The sequence below is a fragment of the Ambystoma mexicanum genome, chromosome 1q, assembly GCF_040938575.1.
Source record: "Ambystoma mexicanum isolate Mex_15411 chromosome 1q, UKY_AmexF1_1, whole genome shotgun sequence".
NCBI classification, from domain to species: Eukaryota; Metazoa; Chordata; class Amphibia; order Caudata; family Ambystomatidae; genus Ambystoma; species Ambystoma mexicanum.
This window is the reverse complement of record NC_090922.1, coordinates 164,843,522-164,870,355: the sequence shown is the minus strand read 5'-3', so window position 1 is coordinate 164,870,355 and position 26,834 is coordinate 164,843,522. Positions and strand designations below refer to the sequence as shown.

Here is a 26,834-nt window from a genome sequence, read left to right as displayed (position 1 = left end):
GGCCAGGTGACATTGAGATTACGCATGTGCAGGGGAGGGGGGAGAAGTGCAGGAGGAAAAGGGAGGGAGCAGTGAATTACATAGGATAACAGAAAAGATAAATAAGACAATAAATAAAAGTGTGGACAGCTGGTGGCAAGTGCAAGGGTAGGTGCAGACATTAGGTGTCAAGTGCTAGAAGGGGCTGTAGGGATACAGAAACAGTCCGAGTGCACGGGCTGCCAGGGGGCAGTGCAGGTATGCAACTGGTGGGGAGGGGACCTGGGCCCGAGGTCATAAGGTAACCAGTGCAGTTTCAGATTCAGCCAGGAGATCAGCAGGGGAGAGGAGGAGTACAAAGGTTAGAGGATGACAAAATGGCACTTACATACCAGCTCTGGAGATCATTAGATCTATGGAGCAAAAAACGTCCCATGTTTGGCACTATGAAAAAAGAGTGTGCAATATAGGTCTGTTACAACAGTTCTTGAGTTGTGACAGGGCTGATATTCAAATCACGTTGTTTGATTAAGTGTTACATGGAGGGCGGGTGGGTGACAGGTACAATCAGCAGGTGGGAGTGCACAAGGGCTGCGATGGTGCTCTGGTTTCAAATGAAGAGGCAGTGGGTCATCGATTAGCAGGGGTATGAGACGCCTTTTTTAATTGCACATTGAAAAATATATGATTACTCGTTGTACATAATAATAATAATTTGGTGCAATGACCTTAAAAGAAGCGCAGAGCCCCAGAATTTACTGTTTTGTGTTGTTGAAAACCATTCCATATTTTACAGGCAAAGGGGTGTAAATGGCCGCAGGAGAAATAAATAAATTGGTAGCATATTTACTCAACAAGCGAACAAAAAAACAAACAAATAGATAAACTGAGCTGTAATCCAAAGTGCGGTATTCCTGGCAGTGACACACTGCAATGCCAAAACTTTGGTGACATCACGCCAGAAGCAACGGTCCTCGTGTTCACCTGGTTACCAAAAACAAAACACTGTGTTAATGTCAATAATGCACTCATTGGCAGGCGGCTTCATTTAGTAACAGCACTGCACAGCCTTTAGACTCGGGCTGGCAGGCATTACTGCTCTGAGTAGCCCACTGAGGCATACATTATTGTCTCACTAGAAGAAAATAAAGTGACACTAAGTAAAACTGTGTGCATGAATTTAAATTCGTCACGTGTATAACAATAATTATATGAATTAAGTGATGGTAGTTCTTCGCAAATTTGATGGATTTTGTATTAATAGATACATTGACTGGATGAATTCTATTTCATGTACAGATTGAATGAATTGTATGTTATTGTGTCTTGTAATTAGATTGATGTGAAAAGCTCGTATGAGCTAAACCATTAAAATATTGTTTTTTTTTGTTTTTTTAAATGAAGTAAACATGTAATAAGCAGCTCCTGTGGAACTAAGCCTTGCTGCTGCCATCCCGCCGTGGGCTGTTTCGCACTTACAGGAATTTCCGTACATAGACAAGGGCTATATAAGGACAATCAGTCCCTCAATAGGCGTTGCCATTTTAACACATTCTTTCTGTAGGTTTCTTCACTGAAATGGACAACAGATAAGCAGAACATCATTCAACATGCGCATTAGTAATCAACAAAAACAAACAACAAAGGTACAAAATAAAAGGTCACATTTTATTTGCAGGAAAATATCGCAAAAGGCGTCAAATAAATATTATTTTAAGTAAACAAGATTAAAAAAATATGTTTTTCCAGTTTCAGGTACAAAGGTATAGCCTGCCTTAAGCTATTGATTCTTCAAAGGCCTTAAGGAACAAATGTCCCCAAAATGAATGCTTTGTAATAAAAAAAACATGCCATCAAAAAGCATTATGTACACATTCAGTAAGGGAGGCGCTTGTGGCATGATGTCAAGTCTGCTTATGTCTCGATTCACATTCCTCAAAAGAGGATATTTAAATGCTGCAAAGGTGGACATTTGACCTACAGCACCAATAAGTTTCGAGGTGCTTCATATCATGCATGTTTAGGGAAGTGTTGCAACATTTATGGGTCTCCCATCCTATTCATATCAAAAGGTTTCACCACAGCAATACCCAAATACGGTCTTTGCCCATCTAAACTGGTGATTGCTTGTCTGGCTACTTTACAAGCGAGGTGAAAAAATAATGGGCCTCATTGCGAGTTTGGCGGTGTGCGAAAAAAGTGGAGGTAATACTGTTACCTCCATTTTTCCTATTAGCATTGGCGGAATTGCTGGGTGGTAATTCTGCCAATACAGAGGTAAAGTGGAAGATCTACTTCCAGCTTCATGCTGGAGGTCCTCCACTTTACCTCCAAAAATCAGCACAATTACCACCCGGTAATTCCGCCGTTGGTAAACTGCCATAAATCCCCAATGTAGTCGAACTCCATAAAATGGGGGTTTACAACACCTACCATCCCTTGTGGTCCAATTGTAAACCTATGGGGCCAAGTGGCAGTAAGGGTAATACCGCTTGGTGGTTGGAATCCTGGCAGATGTACCACTGCAATACCTCCAAACTCGTAATGAGGCTGATTGAACTGTTGCAATTTGGAGACCATTTTTGGAGCTTTTTCAGACACAACCCAAATATCCTCAAAGTATTCAAAATTGAATGGCATTCCTTCTCATCTTGTGTGTTTGAAAACTATTGTGCACGTTTATCTTCCGTCCCAAACACAAAACATAGATTATTCATATAAAAGTAAAAACAAAGACTCAAGGGAAACCCTACAATGCCATATGTTCTTTGTGAATAGTTTTTAACCATGCCTCCAATGGGAACAAAATGAACCAGCTCTACCGCCAATTAACACAAGGCACCGTACAGTGCAAATTGGAAAATAATGGCATCTGTAATCCTAGTCAGAATCATGTAGGCAGTTCTACAAGAAAGGCAACAAAAAGCACACATCAGAAAAGATTTTCAACAAATCCACATTTCCTAAAAAAAAAACGTGCGTATAATCCAGAATGTTTGCCGACATTGTGCATCAGCTTGTACCAAACATTTCGAATGCCACACCAGGGCAGCATTCTTTTTATAAACCTCTGCAGTTCCAATTAAACTCAGAACCCTTAATAAGCAAGAAAGGAACCTAATTTCCACAGGAAATATGTAAGAAGAAAATTTGCAGAACACACTATTTGTAGCTCAGAGTTGCCTACCACAGACCTTTGTCAAAGATTATACTGAGGATCCTACATTGCGGCATAAACTAAGTCACAAAAATGGGTTCATGTACCCCTGGGTCTATGCATAATAAGAGAAACAGTTCTATTTTATGTTCTGTTTTGCCTACTGAAAATAACAGTAACTAAAAAAACTGTGTCCCTTAATGAGATTGACTAATGTGCATTCTTGGAAAATTGACACAAATTTATAGCGAGGTCATATTCAAATAGAAGCCATGTAAAAAAAATAATTTAAGAAAAGCACCTGTACAAACCTAAGTGAAGGCGGGTTACTATGGCATTCTTTACTGAACATATAGGGCCTGATTTACAAAGCTTTTTTCAATAGGATTTTCCCATTGAAATACACTTATATAAATCTGGCACATAGAGACAGCAGCGTTTCTTATTTCGCTAAGATATGTATCTATAAGTATGACAAGAAGGCGACAACCTGGTGCTCTGAAGTAATTCAGAAAAGCATTGGTGTATTTTTAACCTTTTTCTGCCAATAGAAAGAAAGTAAATCAATGCGCTTAATAGTGACTTTGAAGTTTGGAGTTGTTACTACTTAACAGGAGAGACCAAACAAGTATGCACACATTGTTGCCAAAAACGTGCTGAAGCTAAGGGAGTTGGAATGCCATGTCTGCTGCCTCTATGGCCCTGAAGAAGTGCATTCTGCACAAAACGTTAATCTGCTCGATTCAATGTTGTTTTGCTGAAGTAAATTACTCTCTGAGGTAAGTTACTTCGACAACAATCACTTCAAATTATTAATTTATTTTGTAATGGGGGAGTCCCCTCCATACCCCCTCGAATACCGCCGAAAACACATAATAAAAACACATAATATTTACTTCCCCAACTTAGTGATTTTTGTCAAAGTAAATTACCACAGAATAATTTACTTTGCCAAAACAATGGTAGATGCTCTGTTCTGCTCTAGCATTTGCTATTTCAGTTTACATAGGATCTTGTTGACTTGTTAATATATATAAAAGTAAGCTTGACGACATAGTGAATTTGACAGTTTTTTTATGGAGTGTAGGTTTGACATTTTCTTTGGACAGTAGCACTCTCCATTTTTGCATAATCATGGCTTTATGAGCCATCATCAGGCCATAGGCAAACCAAATCCCAGGCCTGCATGCTCTCTCATCCACACCTCCCACAAACGAATTAACACTGAGTCACCTGTACTGGGTGAGCCCATGGGAGGGTTTGGGTTGGAAACCAGACAGAGCTGTGCTCCACCAAAATCTGCCTTCGCATTCCGTGTAGACATGAGGCCAACCCCAACCCCCAAGTTGAGGGAGCTCTCTGGCCCTGACTCTCTCTCATTCAGGAAACTGCCACAAGCCTCACTATGTCTCCAAAAAAGCAGTCAGGGCCAGAGAGCTGCAGAGACCTTCCTCACCTCGGGGTTGGCGGGGACTTACAGCACTGGTTGCATATTGCCGCTCAGCTGCATGCACAGAGGCACAGTGGGCCTCATCACAAACCTGGCATTAGCCGTCCTGGTAAAAATGGCACATTTGCCACCAGGGTTGTTTTTTTTCTGGCACCTGGCAATGGGAAATTACCGGGGCATTACAGCTCCGGCGGTCCCGGCAATTCCCCATAGCCAGGCACCGGGAAAAATGACTCCCCATTCCCATAGGACTCAATGGGAATGGGGAGGATGGTGCCACTGCTACCATCAAGGTCTGCGAGCGGGTGCCTTTCCGCTCACCAGGTCAGACTTGGTGGGTGGAAAGGCACCCGGTTGCAGAACTCAGAGTATGCCGGTCTGGTAACAACAGTGCCAGTAGCTTACCAGCACAGTTGTTACCGGACCAGCATACTCATAATGAGGCCCAGTGTTTCTATACATTCAACTGAGCCATGCTATGCAATGACTTCACAGACTGCGCGGGAAAGTTTTCAATTGCTCAGCAGCCCAAACTCAAACAATGAAACCAAAACTGTCTATATGTCTGATGCTTTGCACACATTTTAATGTCAGGGTGACTATTCTGACAGAGGAAAGAAACACCATACCTAGTGTGCATTGCATGCTCAGAAGGAATTAACGTTTGAATTACTAGCACAGGTATGTTTGATAAATTGGCGGTCATTCTTATGTTCCCAAAATGCACTTTGTTTTTATGCAAAGCAGCTAGCATCCTATATCCAGGGCACACACATCATTCAACACTTAGCTCCGCCCCCAGTCCCACCCATACCACTGACAATTCCCCCCCACCACTCCGAGCGAAGGAGGGAAAAGGGGAATTCCCGCAGTACATTGTGTCCATTTCCAGCAGTGGGTGGGCCATTTGACAGACTCCAGGAGCAGGGCATCAAAACCCTCGCCCAACCCCTATCCTGTCATTAGCACTAAACGTAGGAACTTTCAAATACGTCTCTGAACTAGGTGCAGCGTGCAGCCGATGCGCATTCACAAGTATGTGCAGTCCCCTTGAATAAGTCTGTCATGAAAACTAAGGCTTCCTGCCAAATCGGCAAAAGAACAGGCTTTGTTTGTGGTTTTCATGTGGCAGTACTGCACATCACCCTTTCTGTCCAATTACTTGGTAGCGCTTAAGCATCTACTTTTGCGGTTTGGCAACATCACCTGAGTACTCGATAAAAAAAAATAACTGCAGAGCTGAAGTATTCCCTCTGTACCCCTCTTCATTTGTTGTTGCTATTTTGTAAAGACATATCAGGGGGAAGCCGTGCTGCCTAAATCATAAACATTGTATAGCACCTCCTTGGAGTTGTTCTCAATTATTATTGCATCATGTGACTTAACATCAACGCCAGGCGTGGGCTCCATATGATCTGGGCAGCCAACAGAGACTAAAAACAAAATGACTGACTAGTCAGAATCGACAATGTCTTTCTTTGCTCTTTTCAGATGTCCCTGGAATTTCGAACTGACTTTTTTGCACTTTGGAAACCTAAAACCTTTGTCCAAATTTGTTCCAAGTAGCAAGGGCGCCCCATGCAAGAGGCAGAGCCTTTGTCGAGACTTCCGGCTGGGGGCATATAAAAGATTGCGCATGGACCCTTCAGACGGTTATTTGATGATTTTCTCTGAAGAAGGGTCGCTGGTGCGTCGCACAGATGTCTTGCAGGATGTGCGTCATTTGCTCGTGCTGTGCTTCCTGCGGAGCGTGCAGGCCGGCGCTGCTGTAGCTCTTTTCTGTTTGCTGTGCCGGCTGCCTCAGAGCTATCTGCTCAATCTGAAATGCAAAATACTATATATCAAGTCATTGCAAAGCGAATGAAGGTAGGACTGATAATGTTGAGAGACACGCATTAAGCTTGAATGTGAGAACAGGGCCTCATTCATTACACAACCCCTTTTGTGCCATTGCTGTCACAATTAAAAACAAGTGCTAGCACAACCAACAGGTTTGGCTCATGCATAAGCATTGTGCAGGCATTGGCATTGAATCCCAAGGTGGTACGTACTCGCACCATTTGCCATCACATTCCCCGAAAGTGGCATAATTTGCCATGTATTGGCATTAGGTGCTCTATTGCGGAAATCATATGCCTGGCATTGTTCTCGTTTGCCAAATGATGGCATCCACCATTAGCATAATGTACTCTAGATCTCACATCATATCCTCATATGTAGATATGTATATTGTTATACCAAGTAATGCCAACACAAGCCCCAGTACTCATGTCATTTTTAAGGTTTTGTTATCAAAATGAAAGGAACTCAGTTCAATGCAAGTTATTGCCGTAATAATCTCAGGAACTTGAGCTGTTACCATCCATTGTCCAGGTACTCACACCATTGTCAAGGTTATGCAGAATTAGTACAGCTGCACCATGTTTCATTGTGCACAGTTAACACATCAGTACAATATTCTATTATTCCCTGTTTGCAAGAAGTATTTGTAGCAATTATGCCCAGTAAGCATGGATGTCCAAATGTCCTTACACCCAATTATTAATAGTGAATATGCTCAATGTGTATAATGGTACTTGTCAGGATTCATTTAGTCTACTTAGCACTGTTATAACCAGTTACCACAGCAATGGTAAATTCAGTCATTCCTATTTAGCAAAGCAAGACCACACTCCATAGTTATCACTGTAAAGCCAGATACCATTATTACCAACAGCATGCATGATTGTAGTGCTCCCAGTTACCACTGCAAGGTCAAACCCCAGGAGGAGGAATATGTTTGTGGTGCCAGGTGCTGTATGGGTGTGCATTTGGGATTAATATGCATGTGTGTATGAGTAGTGCAGTGATTGTGCAGTTAAGTACTGTAGGTGGCGGTGGTTATGTTTGCAGTGCACTGCTTTAGGTGGTCTGTATGTTTGTGATATGCTGGTTCTTGGGTTTATGTGTGTGTTTGTGCACGTATGTGTTTGTTTCTGTGAATGCAGTACTAGTTATGTGTGTCTGTGTCCATTGCAGTGCTATGGCATTGTGTAAGTGAAGTGATGTGTTGGGTGGGTGGGTGTGCATCAGAGGTACATGGCTGGAGCAGTGTGCGTGCAGTGCACTACTGGAGTAGAGTATGTGTGGTGTGTGTATGTGTCAGTGCTCAAGAATGTATGTGTGTGTATGGTATTTGTGTGCACGTAAGTGAGTGGTATGTATGTCGGTGTGCAACATTGGGGGCTCAGTGTGTGCATGTGTGTGTGTGTGTGAGTAGTGCACTGTGGTGGTAGGTTGGTGTGTGTTTGTGTGTGTGCACAGTACTGAGGTAGCATTTGTGCAGTGCTGGGAGTTGGGTGCAGTGCTAGGGGCAGTGTGTGTAAGTGTGCTCTTCAGTGTTGTGGCAGAATGTGCATCTGTGTGTAGTGAAGTGTTGTGGGTCATCTGTGAGTGAAGTGCAGGGATGGGGTGGTGCTTGGGTTCATGGATGTTAGTTGCATAGTGATGTAGTGCTGCTCTGGAGCAGTGCGTGTGTGTGTGTGTATGTAGAGTGTTGTGGCACAGTGTGTATGTTTGTGTGTGTATGTGTGTCATGTCAGGGCATTGCCAGGGCATGTCTGTGTCTGCCAAGTGATAAGGCTGCAAGTGTGTGTTTGTGTGAAGTGCTATAGAAGAGTCAGGGTGTTTTGAGCAGTGCCAAGGTAAGTGTGATTTGAGGGGGGTAGTGCTGGTGTGTGTTTGTGTGTGGGTCTGTTTGTGTGTTTTTGTGTGTTGTGTGTGCGTATGTGTTCAGGGATGAGGAAGCATGTTTGTGTGTGTGTATTTGTGTGGCAGTGATATGGCAAGGGTGTGTGGCAGTGATATGGCAAGGGTGTGTGTTTTTATGTGTGCAGTACCAAGATGGTGTGTACGTCTGTGCGTGCATAGTGCTATGAACCACTGAACCACCTGTGCAGTACAGGGATGTATACTGCCAATAGCATACTTAGAGATATGATGGTAGTAGTTGGAAAATGGTGAGTGCTTAATAAATGCCTACAATGTGTGCTGACTGATCTAAAGCCAAAGCCACTGCTATGGCAAGGTTTTGTTTACCTTCCTGCTACAGGTTTTCTGATATATCGCTGCCTTTCTAGATTGTTTTCATTGTTTCCTGATTGTGACAATATAACGTCTACTCTGCAGCAGTACTGGCTAAACCACCTAATTAGCCCCACCACTTATACAAACCAAAAGTGATCCCTGTTGTAAACGTAAATAGGCACAGCTAATAGATAAAACTCCTTTGCCTGTTGTGGCAATGTGGGTCGAGGGTAGACAATATTTGCAGAAGAGGTGTAAACGTGAGCCCGTAGCAACCCAAATAGGCCTAGTATAACAGTTCCAAAAAAGCATGTCCAACCAAGGCTCTGTAAAAGTATATACTTTAATTGTACAAATCAATTGCACACTTAACTATCAAAACAATAAAAACCTGCCTCTGTAAAAAGAAGACAAAGAAATGCAGAATATAATGATGTAATACTCTGGATAATTAGCGGGGAGGAAAAACAGGAAAGAAATGCAACACAGATCTCAAAAAGGATACATCTTGGAACAAAGTGCAAAAGGGACATAAGCAGTCTCTTGGGCTCCAAAAGGTGGATCGGGGGACAGGGTCACTTCAAAATACCTAATTCTGGGTTTAGACGGCTCAAAAGCTTCTGCTTTGTCTCCTCCTCTCCCTTGCTGACTTCCTGGCTGACACTGAAACTACACTGGTGCCACCCTCTGATCTCGGGCCCAGGTCCCCTCCCCCGCAGTAGCACTCCTGCACTGCCTTCCTGGCTACCCCCGCACTTGAGGACTGTTTTTCTGTATCCCTACAGTCCCACCACCCACACATGACACCTGATGTCGGCACTTACCCTTGCACTTGCCACATTTTACTTATTGTTTATTTATTTTCTTATCCCATGTACTGCACTGCCCTCTCCCCCTTTCCCCCTCGACTTCTCCTTCCCCTTCCCATGCACTTGCGCGATCTGAAGGACATCTGGCCCTGCAGGATCATTGTCTGTCTTCCCTCTGTTCCCTCTCCCTTGCCTCGTCGCGCCTTGAAACACTTGTGTATAGGCGCGTTATAAATGCCATATCATAACATATCATATCATAACAGTGTTGAAACAGCATCCGAGGTGCTTCAGCTGCGGGTCGAACCAGGTTCGGGTGTGGTACAGGCAGTGAGCTAGCGTTGAGTTGGTTGAAAGCAGGACTCTGTGCTTTACAAACACAAAAGTCGAGCAGTGCAGTTCAGATGGCTCACAAGGATGGGTTCGAAGGACGAGTCAGTTGAAGACATTGGTAACCACTGGTTTGGGTCGATATATCACGCAATGATCCAGCACTTTGAGTTGAGATGTTCAAAAGGTGGTGATTTGAGTTCTTCTGCTTCAAGGAGCGGGTTGCTCGAGCTGAACAGGTGATGTCCTCTACCTGATATGAATCAGCAGCAAGCCAGTTCAAAGGTGGGCAGCAACGGTTCAGAATTCAATGGAGTGTCAAAAGCAGCACCGGCAGATCCTTTTGGTTAATATGTAGTGATCATAACTTAAATGTGGTTTAATCAGTTCAATGAGGTAAACCAGGGGGGCTTTCAAACAGTTTGAGTCCTTTCAGGCTCTGCTCTCCAGCCTACAGAGGTCTCAGGTCCACAGCAAGAGCCACCCCCAATGTGTCCTGGTAGTGGGAAGGGAGTAAAGCCTGCCCCTGCACTGCAGCACTCCTTCTTTTCCTCTACGACTGAGGGCTTTGCAAAGGTCAACTCTCCAAAAAGAGGTCCACATGAATTATTTGTTAAGTAATGGATAGTCCAAACGTGAATTAATTAAGTCCCCTTTTTCATAAGCAAAATGGCACAGAGGATTGGAAGGGAGAAAACCTGCCTCAAGGGGTCCAACCCATGTCCTTGTGACAGGTGGTATTTGCATGGTTGCATCATAGCCTAAGTCTTTTGTGTTAAAGGAAGGAGGAAGAGGTACAGATAAAAAACAAGATGGTGGAGTCCTTCCTCAACATGTGCTGAGTTCCTTCTTCCTACACTAACCCTGCCCCCTTCTCAGACCGATATCATCAAAAACGCTTTGCTAGGCAATACCATGGTGTGAGACTAGACCTTTTGTTTAGAGTGTGCACTTTGTTCACTGTTTCAGGGCTGCCCTGGTGGGTAGAGGTGTTACTTACCTACAGAAAGGATCAAGGAGGGAAAGTTATCACTGGCTATGTTCCTGCTGGTTGCAGCATAGACAGCCAGTCTTAGGAGAATACACACAGCCTGGCCATGGCTGGCCTGAGCTCACAGTGTTGACATATGTAATTATGTGCAATACCAGTCATCAAACCCCAACTCAGATATGGCTTATGTTTAAAGACTTAACTGCCACCAGGATGGTAGGTCATCATAATTATGTAGTTTTGGAAGAGTGGTGTCGAGTTCAAATGCAGCTTCATTGTTGAAGTGACTTTGCTGTCACCCCAGCTGTAAACAGGGCACCTGTGACCTCTGAATCTGTTCTGTTTCACTAGAGAGCAGGTGCTTCAGATCAGGAGACTGACCAAATAGGGCACACATTTATATAGGTGTACACTACGTTTTTGTCATGGAGTTCGATGAAAGTTGATTCTGATTAGCAGACCAAGCTTTCTAAGATGAAATTACCCATATCATTATATAATTTTGTTAAACATTCAAAAAGGTAGGGCTTCTACACTGTTGCCAGATTGCAACGCGTAACACTGACTTTCCTGACTTTTGCTCAGGCAGTTCCTAGTCTATTGCTAAGCCACAATGTTGCTCTTCTTGTATCTGAAGGGATCAGATCTCTTGATTATAACAATGGACCATGCTGCTCCTAATGTTTACATGAATACCTCTGCATGTTGTATGCACACAACGTCTAACTGAAAATACAAACACACAAGTGGCCATGCATGCTGAGCCTTTTTGTCATTTCTAACCACTTCCCGTGTGGAAAAAAGGAGCAGGCATGCAATTGGGAGTCAATATAATTTCAGTTAACCCATAAAACTATTGCCACTTATCCTTCCACTCACATGTACATGGACATAGTTTCTTATTTTCCATCCCAATCATCTCTTCGGAACTAGAACCCGTAATATTCTTAATGTCAAAAGAGTTTTTTTCATTTTCCTTACTCTTACACTGCAGTTGATTATGTGTCACAGTACACGTTACTAGGTCTATTTGTAGTGTGGTTACCAGCGGTTCTGAAAGACTTTAAGAGGCCTGTAGTTTCTGATGTACCTCTGTTGAGTGTTGAGCAGAAACTCCCTGGTAAGTGCTTAGTGTCTGTGGCTTACTTGCGTTAGCACATACAAATGGCAGTCTCCACTGATCATACTTCAGATCGCAAAAGTACTTCCAACACGAGTGCTTGGCACCCTATATGTTTCTCAGTCAGGAATGCAACAGAATGTATTTTTCAGAGTAGACATACGCAAACATTGCCCACAGCAAAAGCATACAGTGCTCATTGATTATCGCTGTGCACGATCTGGGAATACATGGACGTCTTGAATTACATTCGATATTAATCCAACTCTTTTCATGAATACAAAAATAGAGACGGCACTGCCTCGTCTCTATCTATCTATCTATCTATCTATCTATCTATCTATCTATCTATCTATCTATCTATCTATCTATCATTCTAACTCACTCTTCACAGAGTAGAAATATCCATTTGCATCACATTCTAGTCCCACCCACAAGGGCAGTCCAGCACCGAAATGCTAGGCAATTCTCCTCTGAAAAAGTACCATCAGCAACCCCAGACACATGTTTCAGCCTTGTTGGGCCTCCTCAGTGAAGTGAAGCTGAGCCTCTCTAAGGCACAGTAAACAAGGGCTCCACGTCGGGATTACCCCCGTTGACTTGTGGTGAAACCCCAAGTTTTACAAAATTAACAAGTGTGTAGGACCCACTCTACTGAGAATGAATATGGTTCAAATATCGTGTTCTATGGAATTTCGTCCACTCAGGACAGTCTAAAAATAGGTTTTAGCTCACCAGCCCTTCACAGAGGAGAAATATCCCATTGCACATCAGTCTGGTCACACCCAGAAGGGCAGTCTAGCACCAAAATGCTGGGCAACTCTCCTCTGAACAAGAGTACCATCCTTGGTACTCTTGTTCAAAGGAGAATTATCTAGCATTTTCGCTGCTAGACTGCCCTTGATCTATAAATCTATCTATTGAGGTATCTAATGACTCTCTATCTAATTGATCTATCTTCTCAATCTCGCACTCCTTGTTGACTCTTTTATATGAAATTGAAAGACAAACTAGTCATCGCATTGGTTAAGTAATTAACTGGAAAGAAGGAAGTCCTGTAAATTATGGAAAATGATGTACATGTATGACATAAAGTACAAATTACCATAGTGATTAGTATACTACTAGTCCATAATCTTCTTTTCTCACTACTCATGGAATGTCGTCCTTAGAGATATGACAGAACCAGAGCATGATGCAAAGCATCATTACATCAAAAAGAAGCACTGTGCACATGTTCAACCACGTCCTCTGGTGCCAGACCTCCCACATTCATGTCCCACCCATCAGTCCTTTTATCAGAAAAAAACGCCATGGCATCGTATAAGTGGGGATGGCGAGAGGGCTGTCTGGAGCAATAGTGGACTATGGACTAGGAGTATAGGACATACTATGAGTAACTTGTCCTTACTCCTACATCCCATCCCCTTTCCTCACAATTTATGGGAGATCGAAAAGTACTTCCAGAATCAACAAGGGTGGAAGAGAATGACTTATCAGTGGTCCCTAACAAGAAATCATATTGAACCCCCCCTTTCTGAAACTGGCATCCACCCAGGAACTAACATTGACGCAGTAATGTCTATAAATGGTATGCAGCATAGTCCATGTGGCTTCTGTGCATTGGCTTCAATAGGAACATGACTTTGGCCGCTTTGGCACTGTTCAGATAAGCGTGCAGGCTGTTAGATGTAGGGACATGCCAATGTTTAAAGACCTCAAGGATAGACAAAACCACCCATCACACAATGGAGACTTTGTTATGAGGGGAGGAAACGTAGTGGCAAACAAGGAAGTTTTAAGGCCCTAAACACATCCGGGTTGTGCAAGGTCCAGTTAGAATCCGATTATAGATTGAAGAATAAAACATGGAAGACATATCCTGATTGAGGGGGAAAATCAGTGACCTGAGATCTGTGCCCTTAAAGGATCTCAAAAAAGGATCATCAAACAGAGGACCAGAGGACATAGAGCTGTCCAACCATCCTGATTGTCATGAGGGAAAGCAGAACATCCATAGGTTTGAACTGTGTATGCTTGAGTGCAGCTAGAACGGCATTCAAATCCCAGGAGTAATGTGGCTACTGCACTTAAGGGAACAGTGCGGTAGGGCTGTTCAGGTAAGCTCTCAGAGCAGAAAGGTCAGCACTACAGGATTCACGCTTATCACTGGTCTTAGTCAATTCTGAAATTAAAGAAAAAACATTGACTAGCATAGTTTCCAATAGATTAATCTGTTGCTGTTGACACCAGTGAAAACATTGAGTCCACTTGCTGGCATATTGGGATCTCCAGAAAACTCATTGGTTGCTATCAACACCTCAAGATCATCGCCAGTCCTCGCCAGTCCAGAAAACCTGAAGTCCTCAGGGACCAGGCAACTAGGAACAGCAATTGAGAGGAGGGAAGGAGAATCCAACCTACTCCTAAAATGGGCAAACCGCATGAGGATGATCCACCAGCTGCAGTAGATCAGAATACTGGGTACTAGTTATCCAAGCCAGTGGCACTGACTGAACAAGAGTATTGCAGGCGCCTCTAAATCTGAGCGGCAGTGGTGGAAAGGCATAACATAACTGCTCCTGCATGTGAGAAGAGATGCATTCCCCAGGGAAGACTTAACCCACCCCTTCCACAAGGCAAAACAATCACAATTCCTGTGTGTTCCATAGCAAAGAGGTCCACAAGAGGACAAACCCAGTGCTTATAGTTCATCTGAATCACCTTAGGATGACTCTCCCATTAATGAGGGACTTGGGGTTCCCTGCTCAGGGAGTCCCACAGTAATTGGCGGCAACTAGTCTGTGCACCAGTTTCAGAGTTCCAGCCCAAACCTGTGCAACCGAAGAGACCTGCTGCCACCTTGCTTGTTCACATAGTACATGGTTGTTGTAATGCCAGTGGCAACGTCCTTCCAGGTGCATACCCTGATCAAAGGTAGGGAGTGCTTAAGACCCATAAAAATGGCATTCAGCTTCTACATGTGTTATGGAGCTGAGCCTCCAGCAGGGACAAAAGGTTGTGGAACTGCAAGGCCCTGAGAAGGCACACATTCCAAGATTGAATAGTCTGGTACCATATACATTTGAGGATCTGAGATCTGAAAGTGGACCCTGGGAGATATGGGAGCGGTTCATTCACACAGGAAGGTCCTCTTCGACCTCTTTGGAAACCCATGTTAGGGAAGACTGAATAGCCAAATTCTGGCTCCACAAAACTTTCTAGATCATGTCACTCTCAAGTGCATGCAAGGATAGGCCTCCACAAGAAGTACAGAGGGAAACAGCCCCACAGTCCCCTGAAAGAGCAATGCTGGGCTCAATTGGGCTCCATTGTATCTTGAGAAAAGAAGGCCATCCCTTGCTTTGTTTTCTAGATAAGGCAGATATAAAGTCAGAGTACAATATGTTGCACCCACTTATCGGCCCAAGCAGAACACTTAATCCAGGTTCACCTCAGAATCCAGTGCCACTGCCTCCAGGGAAGCTGCCCTGATAACCCGATAATTCAGATCGAGGTGTGTGTCGAAACCTCTGCTGATGCAGGAAACTTCTCAAAAAGGACATTACTTTGGTAAAGACCTTTGTTGGCAAACTCAGAACGAATAGCAAGACTTTGAACTGAAATCATTTGTCTTTGTTTGCAAACCACAGGAACTTACTTTGAGGGCACAATATGGAGATATGCTTATAAACATGCTAAATACCTTTTGCACAGATCCAATCCCCTCCTGACCATCTTGAACCTCTGATTTAGCAAGAAGGAGCTTGAGATCAAAGATGGTCTTCACCTCCTTATTTCCTACTATGACGAGGGAAATGAAATCTCCTTCATTCCCGAATAGGACCTCTTTTAGCCTGCAGCTCCTACAGTTTCAGAAGCTCTAATGGCAGAATCAATGAAAGTTAGCGAAAGAGAGGAAGTGGAAATGAGGGAATCGGAGCCAGAACCCCTTACTGATAACCATCCAATTCCAGGAATCCTGTGCAATCTTTATCCAGGCTGACAGATGGAGCATTACCCAACCATCCACAGGCATTGTGTACTCCTTACTTTGCAGCCCATCAAATGTTAGGCTTATCCTGAGGAGATGGCAATATGCCAAAGGAAGACATGCCGATCATCAGTTTCTTGCATGGAACAGAAGCAAGGAATAGAGTCCAAAGATGACTCTAGGGTACTGGTGATCTGGTACATAGACTCAGAAACCTGGGCAAGACCTATTATGATCAAATCTAGAAGGGGAAAAAAGCTTTATTGACTGCAATAAATATGTTATAAGTTATTAATGCAGAAATGGATGGAACAGTTGCAAACAATCAAAAGGGAGGCTCTCCACTTTCTGTTGGACCTCCTGAATAAACTTGGTTGCATGCAGCCAAGCTAATTTGCATAATTTGAGGATGACATACAGTATCTAATCATGTGATGATAGTAGCCACTTCTCCAATCACTGACTGAAGAATGTAATGAACAACCTTCTTTACCTCACACACAACAGCTTGGGACTGCTCACATTTGTCCTCAGGGAGGAAACCTGCATATTCAGAGGTCTCTCTCAAGAGTTTCAGATTACAAATACACATAATTGTTTCTGCATTCACTTGTCAGAGATGTAGAGCATTGCAGAGTACTTCTTTGCAATGTCTAGTACCTTATCTTTCTCAACTGGAGGTGCGGGTGTAGTCAAGGACATAGTGCTGGACACTGAGCTGTGTATGCCTTGCAACAGAGTTGCTGACACCATGGCAGACTGGGCAGGCATTTTAGTGGAAAGAGAACTTCTCATCATGGGAATCCTGTTGTTAATAGTACACTTAATAGTCTACAAAAGGTTGGAGACTGCCATACCTTCATGGCCTCCTTTATAAAATCAGGTTGAAGTGGAATAACCTGCGTTTAGGCCATAGCTGGCAGTGTTATTCAGAGCACTCCCAATTTCACCGGAGGGGGCTGTGACATCTGAAGTTGTAGGAAATATATGAATCCCAGCATTTGTTCCTAGAAGGTCTGGATTATGGCAAGAACCTTAACCTGATCTTCATTAGAAATATCCTCTTGCTCATCTGGGGAGTCCTTTGGCAGCAGGGGGAGCTGGCATCCCATCGGCGGATGGCTTATCTGGTGTAGTTTCTGGCCCAGAGGACACAGTTCCATAAATGGCGTGCAAGGCTGCAGAGGATGGATCAGGAGCAGAATGATTGAATATGTCGGCTGCACAACTTCTAGGGTAGGTGGAGGCAAATGAAGTATCATGGCAGGATTAGGAAACTGTGTTTTTGTAGTGGCAAAGGTGGCACACTGTAGGGAGGCAGGAGATGCAGATGCTGATGTCCAAGAGTAACAATCATCTTTCTGCAGTCTCCATGCTCCCGTTGCTGGGCAGTGCTGAGCTCTGCCTAGGTGGATGGCACATGGCCCACGGTCCCTGTTGGCTTCAGGATTCTTTTTTCCTAGGGTCAGAAGGCTTTTCCCTCCTATTGTCATGCCTCCCAGAAAGTAGACACAGAATCCACAAAGGTGTGATGACTGTCATTGATCGACAAAAGGTGCATGTGTGTCAGGGTGTTACTTAGCTCAGTAATACATGTTCCTGAAGCTTACTCCGCAGAATGGAGAGACAGATAATCAATAGTTTGTGAGCCAGCTTTAGATGATGAATGCAGAAACTCAGAAAGCAGCTGGTTATGGTTCTGGTGTCCCCAGCCTTAGGCCCTGTGGGCACTTTGAGTGCAGGCTCAATCAAAGAGGAACAGCAAGGATCACCATTGAATTAGGTCCTGGGGGCACCTCGAGACAAGCCTTGATATTATGCATATCTAGCACCTTAGGGCAACCCAGCAGTTAAGCCCATCAGACACATCAGGATGTATCCCAAAGAAATGTATGTCAGAATAAAGAGTAGAGTCCATTCCAGATTGAACACACAGAGACGAGTGAGTCGGCTAGAGGTAGAGAATGCCTGTGAAAATAAGACTGAAGTCTCAATCACCCTTAAACAGTCAATAAAGCTAATTGGTGTCTGTGAAGGTAAGGCATGGAACAGGTCTTCCAAACTGTGGAGGCGCAACCATCAGACTCTGTGAGAAAGAGAGTTGCAAAGTGCACAAAGATGAACTACAAGAAGGCTAAGGGTGGGCACCGCCACTGTTCTTATGGTAAAATTAATAGAGATGTGAAACAACTTATTATGAAAGTATGGAGCACTGCAGAGAAAAAGTCCTTGGTCCAAGGAAATCTAATTACTCGCAATGTGAATCCCAGAGAGTATTCCTCAGTACTTTTTTGCTCACCTTTTAGGTCAAAGTGACCTTTACATTTTTCTATACATCAAATATTACTGAATCATATTTTGAAAACTTTTTAGAAAAGGCTGAATGATATTAAGACATTGGATTGATTATTTGATTTGTGCATTTTTCCTCTTCTGATTTGATCCATCCACATGGTTTACTGACTTTAGCATTCCCCTGTATCAACTTCATGCTGATCTCCCATCCCCATATTAACACCATGATATCCTTATCGACCTCCACACTTCTTCCTCCTGCTTCCATATTTCTGGCGCACTTGTTCACCACTGTATTGTTGATTTTTGTTTTTGTTGGTGGATTTTTGTGTATGTCTATGATTAATATTTGTTGTTGCAATTTTCCATTATCCATTTTTTATCTTTTCATTTTTCATCTTTTCAGTTTAAAATGTTTATGTTACTTGCATTATTTATCCATGGATTCTTCTTTACATGATTTGATATTCTTTACCATACCTCCTTCGTTTTCAGATCCGCCAGAATACCTGGAAACCATGAAAATGGCAACGATATGCGGCATAAATCGCAATAGCATAACATACCAAATTTGTTATTTTTCTTTTTTTATTTTCATTCTTTAAATTTTTCCTTTATTTACATGTTTTACATGTTTCCTTATTTTCCCATTCTGCTTAATTTCTCATTTAAAAAATACCTTTTTTTATTTTTCCTATTTTTACTTTTTTTAACTTGTTTGCAGATTGATAAATGTAATATATGTTTGTGCATGGTTTCTTTATGTACTCACATTTGTGTGTAATCATATTTTTATATTCTAGTATCTTTTTTGGCATACTTCCTTTTTTCGTCTCTATTGCCTGTGCATACAGCATTAGATGGTGCTCAGTAACATTATCCTCTGTTTGAGGTACTTGGTATCAACAACACAGGATGTATTGATGTCACGCGTAGCACTACACAATGACGTTACGCATTGTACTATGCATGCCACCATGGCGTCATGGTACGCATGTCTCCGCTCCATTTTTATTTAAAAAATATTTTTCTTGCTACCTTTTTGGTAATCCACAGCCATCAGAGCTAGACGGGGTTCTTTGGACTGCTTCCTCACGCTCTAGCAGGTAATAATAATGAAGATTCAGCCCTGATGATGTCCGAAAGGCATTGTCTACATACATCTGTTCTCCTTGCTTTTTATGCACATCTGTATTGTGAGAAACCTGAAGGTGTCTCACCCGCTAATCCCTGGGGATCTGTCATCCAGGTGGCCATGACACGGCCATCGCTTTTGGATCCAGTTCCTTGGGATGGACCAGTGCGGGAGGATCACCTGGAAAAGGGGTCTTAGGGGAGTGGAAGTGGTCCACAGGATGGTGAGATGCGGTATCCCTTCCCTGTAACACCTTTTCCCCATCCTACCAGGTAGGATACCTAGGAAGTCAACCCCCCCTCCCCCTTTCCCAACACAAAAACGTTCTCACTGACAATTCACTGTGAGCGACAATGGACTAACACCAGAGCCATATACCTGAATTGTCGCAATGCAATAGTCAGGCAAGGTCAGGCTATTACTGATAAATACACACACCTGACTTTCATCACACTTCCCCTCAGAGATAAAAGGCGGAGCATGAAAGCTGATTCTGAGCGAGGAAACGCACACGAGGAAACAGCAGTTCCAAGATGTCAGTTTAATACAAGAAGAAAGACGACGAGACCAGAGAGGGTTGCAAGGAGGGAGGTGCCCTTGACCTTTAAACACTGTTACTTTCGCAAACCTTAGAAAGTAAGAAGCCTAAGACTGGAAACTAAAGCTGAACAAACCTACACTGTGCATCGAAAGTACCCGGGGCTCTCCCTCGTGATAACCAAGGCAGGGAGGAGCGATTGCCACTGTGGTAGTGTCCTTGGCTCCTACAACAAAACAGCACCAGAAAAGCTAGCACAGCCAGCGAGTCGGAGACACTGATACCATACCAGCTTTTGTTTGAACTGTGGTTGCAAGCGGCAACATTGTATGAAGAAATCCAAAGAGGACAGTGTGATGAGCAATGGAAATATAATTGAAAACCAAAGGAGTGAATGAACTTTGGGAACCCAAGTAAGATACCGTGTACAGAGTGGTCCGGCGCCACGTGGGTGCTCATTCGAAGGTCTCTGTTAGGCATCCAACTGAATGGCAACTGTATTCTAAAACAGAAGTTTGTATCAAAGTGATCCTGCAACAGGTCAAGCTAAATCCTGTGCACATTTGAAAGTCTTGGATAAACCAAGGTGAATTACCATTGGTCCGAGCCCAGCTGATCTGTTCCTTCACCATTTGGAAAAGGTGAAGGAACAGAGACCCACTGAGAGGGATCTGGGGTGAACCGTGAGTCACGCAAGATACCGAACATTCTCTGAACTTTGTAAAATGTGGGATCTGAGCCCACAGGAGGGGGGTCTGCAGTAACGATCGTAAAATAACAGGGATCTGAGCCCGGCTGAGGGGGATCCAGGGTGAAGCACCCAAGTTGAATACTTGTAAGAAAAGAACTGTGTATCTTATTTTTTGTACATCAGGCCCTCTGAATCAAGAGACTTTCGATGAGAAAAGAGACTTGGGCACAGAAGACCCTGATGATGGAAATATAACTGTATCCTCTTGTCAAAGAAGCCAGAGTGTGTGCTTTGCTCCAGTGAACTGCCTTTCCCCCTGCTGAAAATGTGAGGAAGGGAGGCCATCATATTAATTGTACTGTACTGTATTTTATTGTAATAACTGTGGGTTGAAGTTGTTAGTTTCAGTTGGAGGTTGTAGTTGTAGACTGATTGTAGATTGAGATTGTAGTTGCACTTGTGGGATTGTTTTGTGTCTTCCCTACATGTCTTTCTGCTCGGGGTTGTACCAGTGGTTCTCAGGGTTATCAAGGTCCTCGGGACCGGGTCTTTGTGACTTTTTCAATGGTGCACCGGCTGACACATGGAGAAGGGAAGAGGAAGAAGTATGGAGAGAAGGAGAAACTGCATTCATACTGTCATGCCGCGGCAGGGATGGCGTGTGTGGAATCGCTGGCGGTTCTGTCCGCCGTAGCATTTCACTCCTCGTCTTTTCCATGCACCGCTCTAGTCGTTGTACGCGAGCGTGACCCAGAAGTATAAAGCTCTCCACTTTCGGTTCGCATACGCGTTGCAACGTTTCCGGGTTCCCTCCTGTGTTGCTGCCGCTCCGTTGCCTACCAGACCCGTGCCTGCTTATCGGACTGTCTGTGCCTATCCCTTGTACCTATTTGGAACCTCTGCCTACCAGACCCGTGCCTGCTTACCTGATTGTTCCTACATCAGCGCACTTACCTTCTTCGAGCATCCACTTGAAACACTACTTCTAAGGGGGTTTTGTGCCTTCTGGCTTTTTCCCCCTGTGAGGCGCTCTCGGTAGGATAACCCCTGCTGCCCTTATCTTAGTGGCACGGTGGCATCCTATCGAGGGCGTCCTTATCTTCACAAGAAAAAAGAGAAGCCTCCAAGACGCAAGGACGGGAAGATCAAGCAGAAAGTGGAAGGTGAGGAGTTGGGGGAAGGGGGAGAAACTGCTATTTCATCCGACGAAGAAGATATAACCGACATTAGTGACACATACTCACATGAGCAAAAGGATTCCCTCATGATTGATGAGAAGGATGGTTACTCATAGTCTTTAATAGGGCCGATTTGTGATCCTGAGCCACAGAGAACCACCAAGTCTCAGAGTCAGTGGTGGAGGCATTGGTAGAGCCCTCAGAAGTTGGCAAAAAGGCCCTTTCAGTGACAAATACAAAAGCTGGGGAGGGAGGGCCTCATGTGGACACCCTATTGAAACAGTGCAGAGTAAGGAAGGCATGTCCAACATGTAGGAGTAGGGGTGGCTTCAGCAAGCACCCTGGAGGAGACGTTTGAATTGGGTTCGACAGAGTGGAGGGGATAAAGGAGGATGTTGTCTCCACCCAGAAGAGCAGCGATGTGGCTGCAGATTAGGGGGCAGGACTCTCCGGGTGATAGTTAGCCTCTGGATGTGCCACTGCAGAAGGTAGACCCACATGATGGGTAGGATGCAGAGGAGGAGGAGTAGCAGGTATAATGAGAGGTAGTGATGTAGCAGCCTCTTCCTGCAGTGGCAGATCGGGAATGTCAAGCGGAGCATCATGGAGTGGTGTCTTCAACCACCCTTACACACATACCACAGGAAGACCATCAGAGGAGAGCGGCGTCGGGTCTTGTACATGGTGGAGGGCTGTGGCAAGTGGGTTAAGAGAGGGGCAAAATGGAAGGGACATTGGAGTTGTACCCTAGGCACCACAGCAATGAGGAACCATGTGGGCCAATGATACAGGAGAATGTACCAGGTGTATGTTCTATCAGAGAACTGCTAACATGCATCCACCATCCCTACCACCACGACTCGCCGAGGTGAGGAGGAAGGTCCTAGCACATGCCAGTGCTGGGGGGCAGCAGGTATGTGACATTGGCAATTTCAACAAACTCCTGCACTAAACCAATCTGCCCAAACATCCGTGTCAGTGGCAACTATGGCCAGCGGCTTTCCCCTTTTGCTGGAGCCACACCCAAAGGTGGTTGGGGGTGGAGCACCACCACTGACAGTGAGCATCTTTGAGTAGGTCCCCAAGGAGGAGATCATGTTGCATGGGGGCAACTACTGCTTTTATTGAGGGTTGCCAGTAAGTATTAGGCACTTAGTCCGTACATTGGAGGTGGGCAACTTCCATGCTGAAGTGCATTGTGCAGGGGGGGAATAAAAAAGGCAGTCATGTGGCAGGAGGACTCCCCCACATGTGAGAGGGGCAGAAGGATGTTGGAGAGGGGAATTTTGAGAAATGCTCTGTGGTAAAGCTTGAGCTCTTTAGTGGGTGGCTGTGCATTGTGAAAACAACTGAGAACTTTAAGGGGTTGCTGCATCCTGTAAAAACACCAAAACTCCTAAGGGATGGCTGTGCCCTTTGAAAATACCAGAGAACCTTAGTGGTCTGACGCCCTGTGAGGTAAAAACCAAAGAACCCTTGTGACTTAAAGCCGTTCATTGAGGTCTATACTGGTCTTAAAAACTTGGACACCAAGTTAAAGACCAGAGGGAAATGAGACTTTAATGGCCGGAACAGCCCACTACAGCAGGATTTAAGGCTATTACCACCTGGGCCAAATGCCCGGATTTTCTTTTGTTATGGGGAACACATTTACACTCCAGACACAATGCGCTTGGGGCACAAACAAGTTTTCCCGAGTGAAAAACTTGGCAAAGATGATAGCATGTGAAAAAGAGGAGTTTCTTCCGAAATAAAAAGGCCCACTTTCTATTTTCATTGTGCAGTAAGGGACGACCAGGACCAGCATTGTCATTGAGAATAGGGACTGCCAAGGGAAGGAGATCATGCTGGAAAGGCCACCAGAACAGAGGTAAGTAAACAATAAAATAGATCATCTGCAGCAAGACTCAAAATAGCTAGGAAACGTTAGTAGTAGTAGTTTGTCATTTATATAGTACCTTTATCTTATTAGTATGGCCTCAACGTGCTTGTGGTGGGAACGCCCTCAGGAGCATGAAGTCCAAAGTATGGAAAATTGCCAGAAGGATTAGAATTTGTGTGTGCATTTGGCCAAGTTAGGGAGTTCTGAGATGTGTATGGGTGCTGAGGAGGTCAGGAGAGTGTGTAAGTACAAGAGGCTTGTTATGCATCCAGCTGGACCAAATGTTTGTCGCAGGTCGCCACTGCATTCTGATGGCATAGGTGTTGTGCTTTGTGTTTTAGTCTGGTGTATGGAGGCGAGTCATTATGTGTCCAGCTAGACCGAATTTGTTGTAGGTTGACGCTGCATTCTAATGAATGTCGGTGGGTAGCCATACCTGTAGCAGATGTCCACCGAAGTTGTGCGTGAATACATACCTTGACGCTCAGATGGAGCTTTGATCTAGCTGTGTGATCAGATTGTCTGTATGATAGACAGGCTACTCTCAAAAAGTCTTCTAAGTTCAATAGACAGGTTACCCTGAGAAATCTTCTAAGTGCAATATCAAGGCTACTGCCATATATCTGCTATGTTAAATTCATTGACTATCATCAAAAATCTTCTAAGCGCAATAGAAAGGCTAACATCATGAATCTTGAATCTTCTAGGTGCAATACCAAGGCTAAGTGCAATAGACAGGCTATCCTAATACATCGACTAGGCGCCAAAGACAGGCTATCCTAGTTCATCTTAAATCATCATAGACAGGCTATCCTACTACATCCCTTATGTGCAATGGACAGGCTACCCGCATAAATCTTTTAGGTGCAATAGGCAGGCAATCCTAATACATTTACTAAGAGCAATAGAGAGGCTACCCTCAGAAATCTTCTAAGCGTGACAGGCAGGCTAACATCATGAAGTCTCTAGGTGCAATACCAAGGCTAAGTGCAATAGACAGGCTATCCTAATAATTCTACTAAGCACACAAGACAAGCTATCCTAGATCATCTTCAAACACCATAGGCAGGCTATCCTAATACATCTTCTGAGTGCAATAGCAGTAGCTATTGCACGGGTTCTGAGCAACTCCATTGGTTATAAGGCATTGTCCATGTGTTAAGATACAATAATATGTTTTGGTTAACTCTTTACTACACTAAAGTCTACTGTTAAATTTGAATCTCACAAATCACTCCATGTATGGTACATCAACATTCGACTCACCTGCACCTTAGGCATGATACAAAACATTGAATTGCATGCTATTGCACATGTAAGTAGGCATGGTACCAATGTCTGAACTGATGACGAATTGAGGGAACTGTTTAGTTCTCTTTGCAATCAGTGACGTGTTCTTGAACAGACACTGTGTAATAATGGAGGTACTCAGGACTGAGCAGACTGCACCCATGTAAATATAAAAATGAAATAATGTACTTTAATCTTCTTATTGGAAGGTTATGGAAATGTCAGCAAGTAGATTAGGCTGACAAAAACCAGCATCCACACTCTAGCTCATATAACATTAGCTGACTTTCCTGGCAAACTGACAGCAATTTATTTGCTCAGGGACCAATTTAAACACACATTTTTTTTTGTCCCCTGTCTCCAATTTTAAGGAAGCGGGGGTCACCCCTGCACCACAAAATTGCAAAATATCAAACCTGGGGAGCTGGGACACCCAGGCAAACCCTGCTTTCCAGGGTTGGTATTTTGCAATTTATGCGACCGAATTGCCCCGAAGGCCAAATCACCCATGCAAAATTCTATCAAATTGGTCATCAGGTCAATTGTTTTAGGTCAAATAGGCTAATACCAATAATTACCCCATGTAATAGTACTCAACTTAGTAGTACTCCTAGTATTACCCTTAAATTATTGACTGAGGTGCACCTGCCCTGTCTAGGTCTCTGCCCTAGAAGTTCCTAGCCTTAATTAATGTCTCATCATATCATTGAATCCACTTCAGTGATATTCATTTAATATCCATCGGAAGCAGGCCTCAAAATTTGCTATCGACCACTAGCCAGTGGCTAGTGACAAATAACCTTTTGAGAGTAAGACATGGTGTGCTGTCTGCGTGTGTATGAAAGAGGGAGTAAGTGACATTTTATACTTCGATGGTAGCTTGCATTTTGAAATGTTAACCCCTGATCAGAAGCATACAATGCCGTCTTAAGCCCACTACCTTTTCAGAGGTTCTGCGATGTACTGAAACCTCCCTTTTGCAGCATTCCTTATATCAATCCTAGCAATTGCATCTCATACAGAGCTGATGAACGGAAGATCCCTAAACAACTGCCATGTCCTAAAAAACTTCCTGATATAACTACCTGTGCTGATATTTGATTGCACACACTTCTTTGCTCCTTTCTACCACTACGAGAAGTGGCTTTGCCTCAGTTCTATTAGCCTTTCATGTCCACCAGTCAGATACCAAGTCTGTCTTTTTCAATATGTAGCACTTTAGAGGCACTCAGAGATTTCCATCAAATGGATGAAAGGATAACTCAGGTCCATCTGAGATGTGATCGACTCTTCCCGATCACTAAGGTTCTCCTAAAGGTGACAGATTTTCTAGAACTCTCTGAATGTAATATAATCAAACCCAACAATACTCGCATGATCCCCCTGAGAACGATAGACGCTTGAGTAAGCCACACTAAATATATGACTTATTTCCGCAGCCTATTATCAAAGTCTCAAAGATATCAGCTTGTGTTATCAAATCTTCCCAATACAACACTGCCCACCGCGATCACCCTCATTTTACCACACTCCAAAAATATAAATGGCCGAACAAGGCTCACCTCGCATGTAACTGCCTCTCTACCCAACTCACTCTTTCAACGGTACAGGCCAGAAAAGAAATCACCACTTACCAACGTAATCATTGCCTTGAGTCACACCTACAGAAGACTGTGAATATTAACGTGTGCCACACTAAGATAGAACTGTGAATATTAGCCTGTGTCGCATCCAGATAGGATTGTGAACATTACCTTAAGCCACACCTAGAGAGGACTGTGAATGTTAGCCTGTGCCACACTAAGATAGAACTGTGAATATTGGCCTGTGCAACACTAGGATAGAACTGTGAATATTGGCCTGCATCGCATCCAGAGAGGTTTGTGAATGTTGCCTTGAGTCACACCGAGAGAGGATTGTGATTATTGAC

The 26,834-nt window shown here is 43.9% G+C and overlaps 1 protein-coding gene across 2 annotated transcripts in view; it reads right to left on the bottom strand.

Annotated features, from left to right (window-relative positions):
- Positions 1-1,626: 1,626 nt before the first annotated feature.
- IRF8 (interferon regulatory factor 8) overlaps positions 1,627-26,834 on the bottom strand; it is a 90,479-nt gene continuing 65,271 nt past the window's right edge. For both annotated transcript variants that reach the window (XM_069636491.1, XM_069636497.1), the window contains one exon: positions 1,627-6,405. In XM_069636491.1, the coding sequence (XP_069492592.1) occupies positions 6,232-6,405 (174 nt within the window). In that variant the 3' untranslated portion in view covers positions 1,627-6,231. The remainder of the gene's footprint in view (positions 6,406-26,834) is intronic.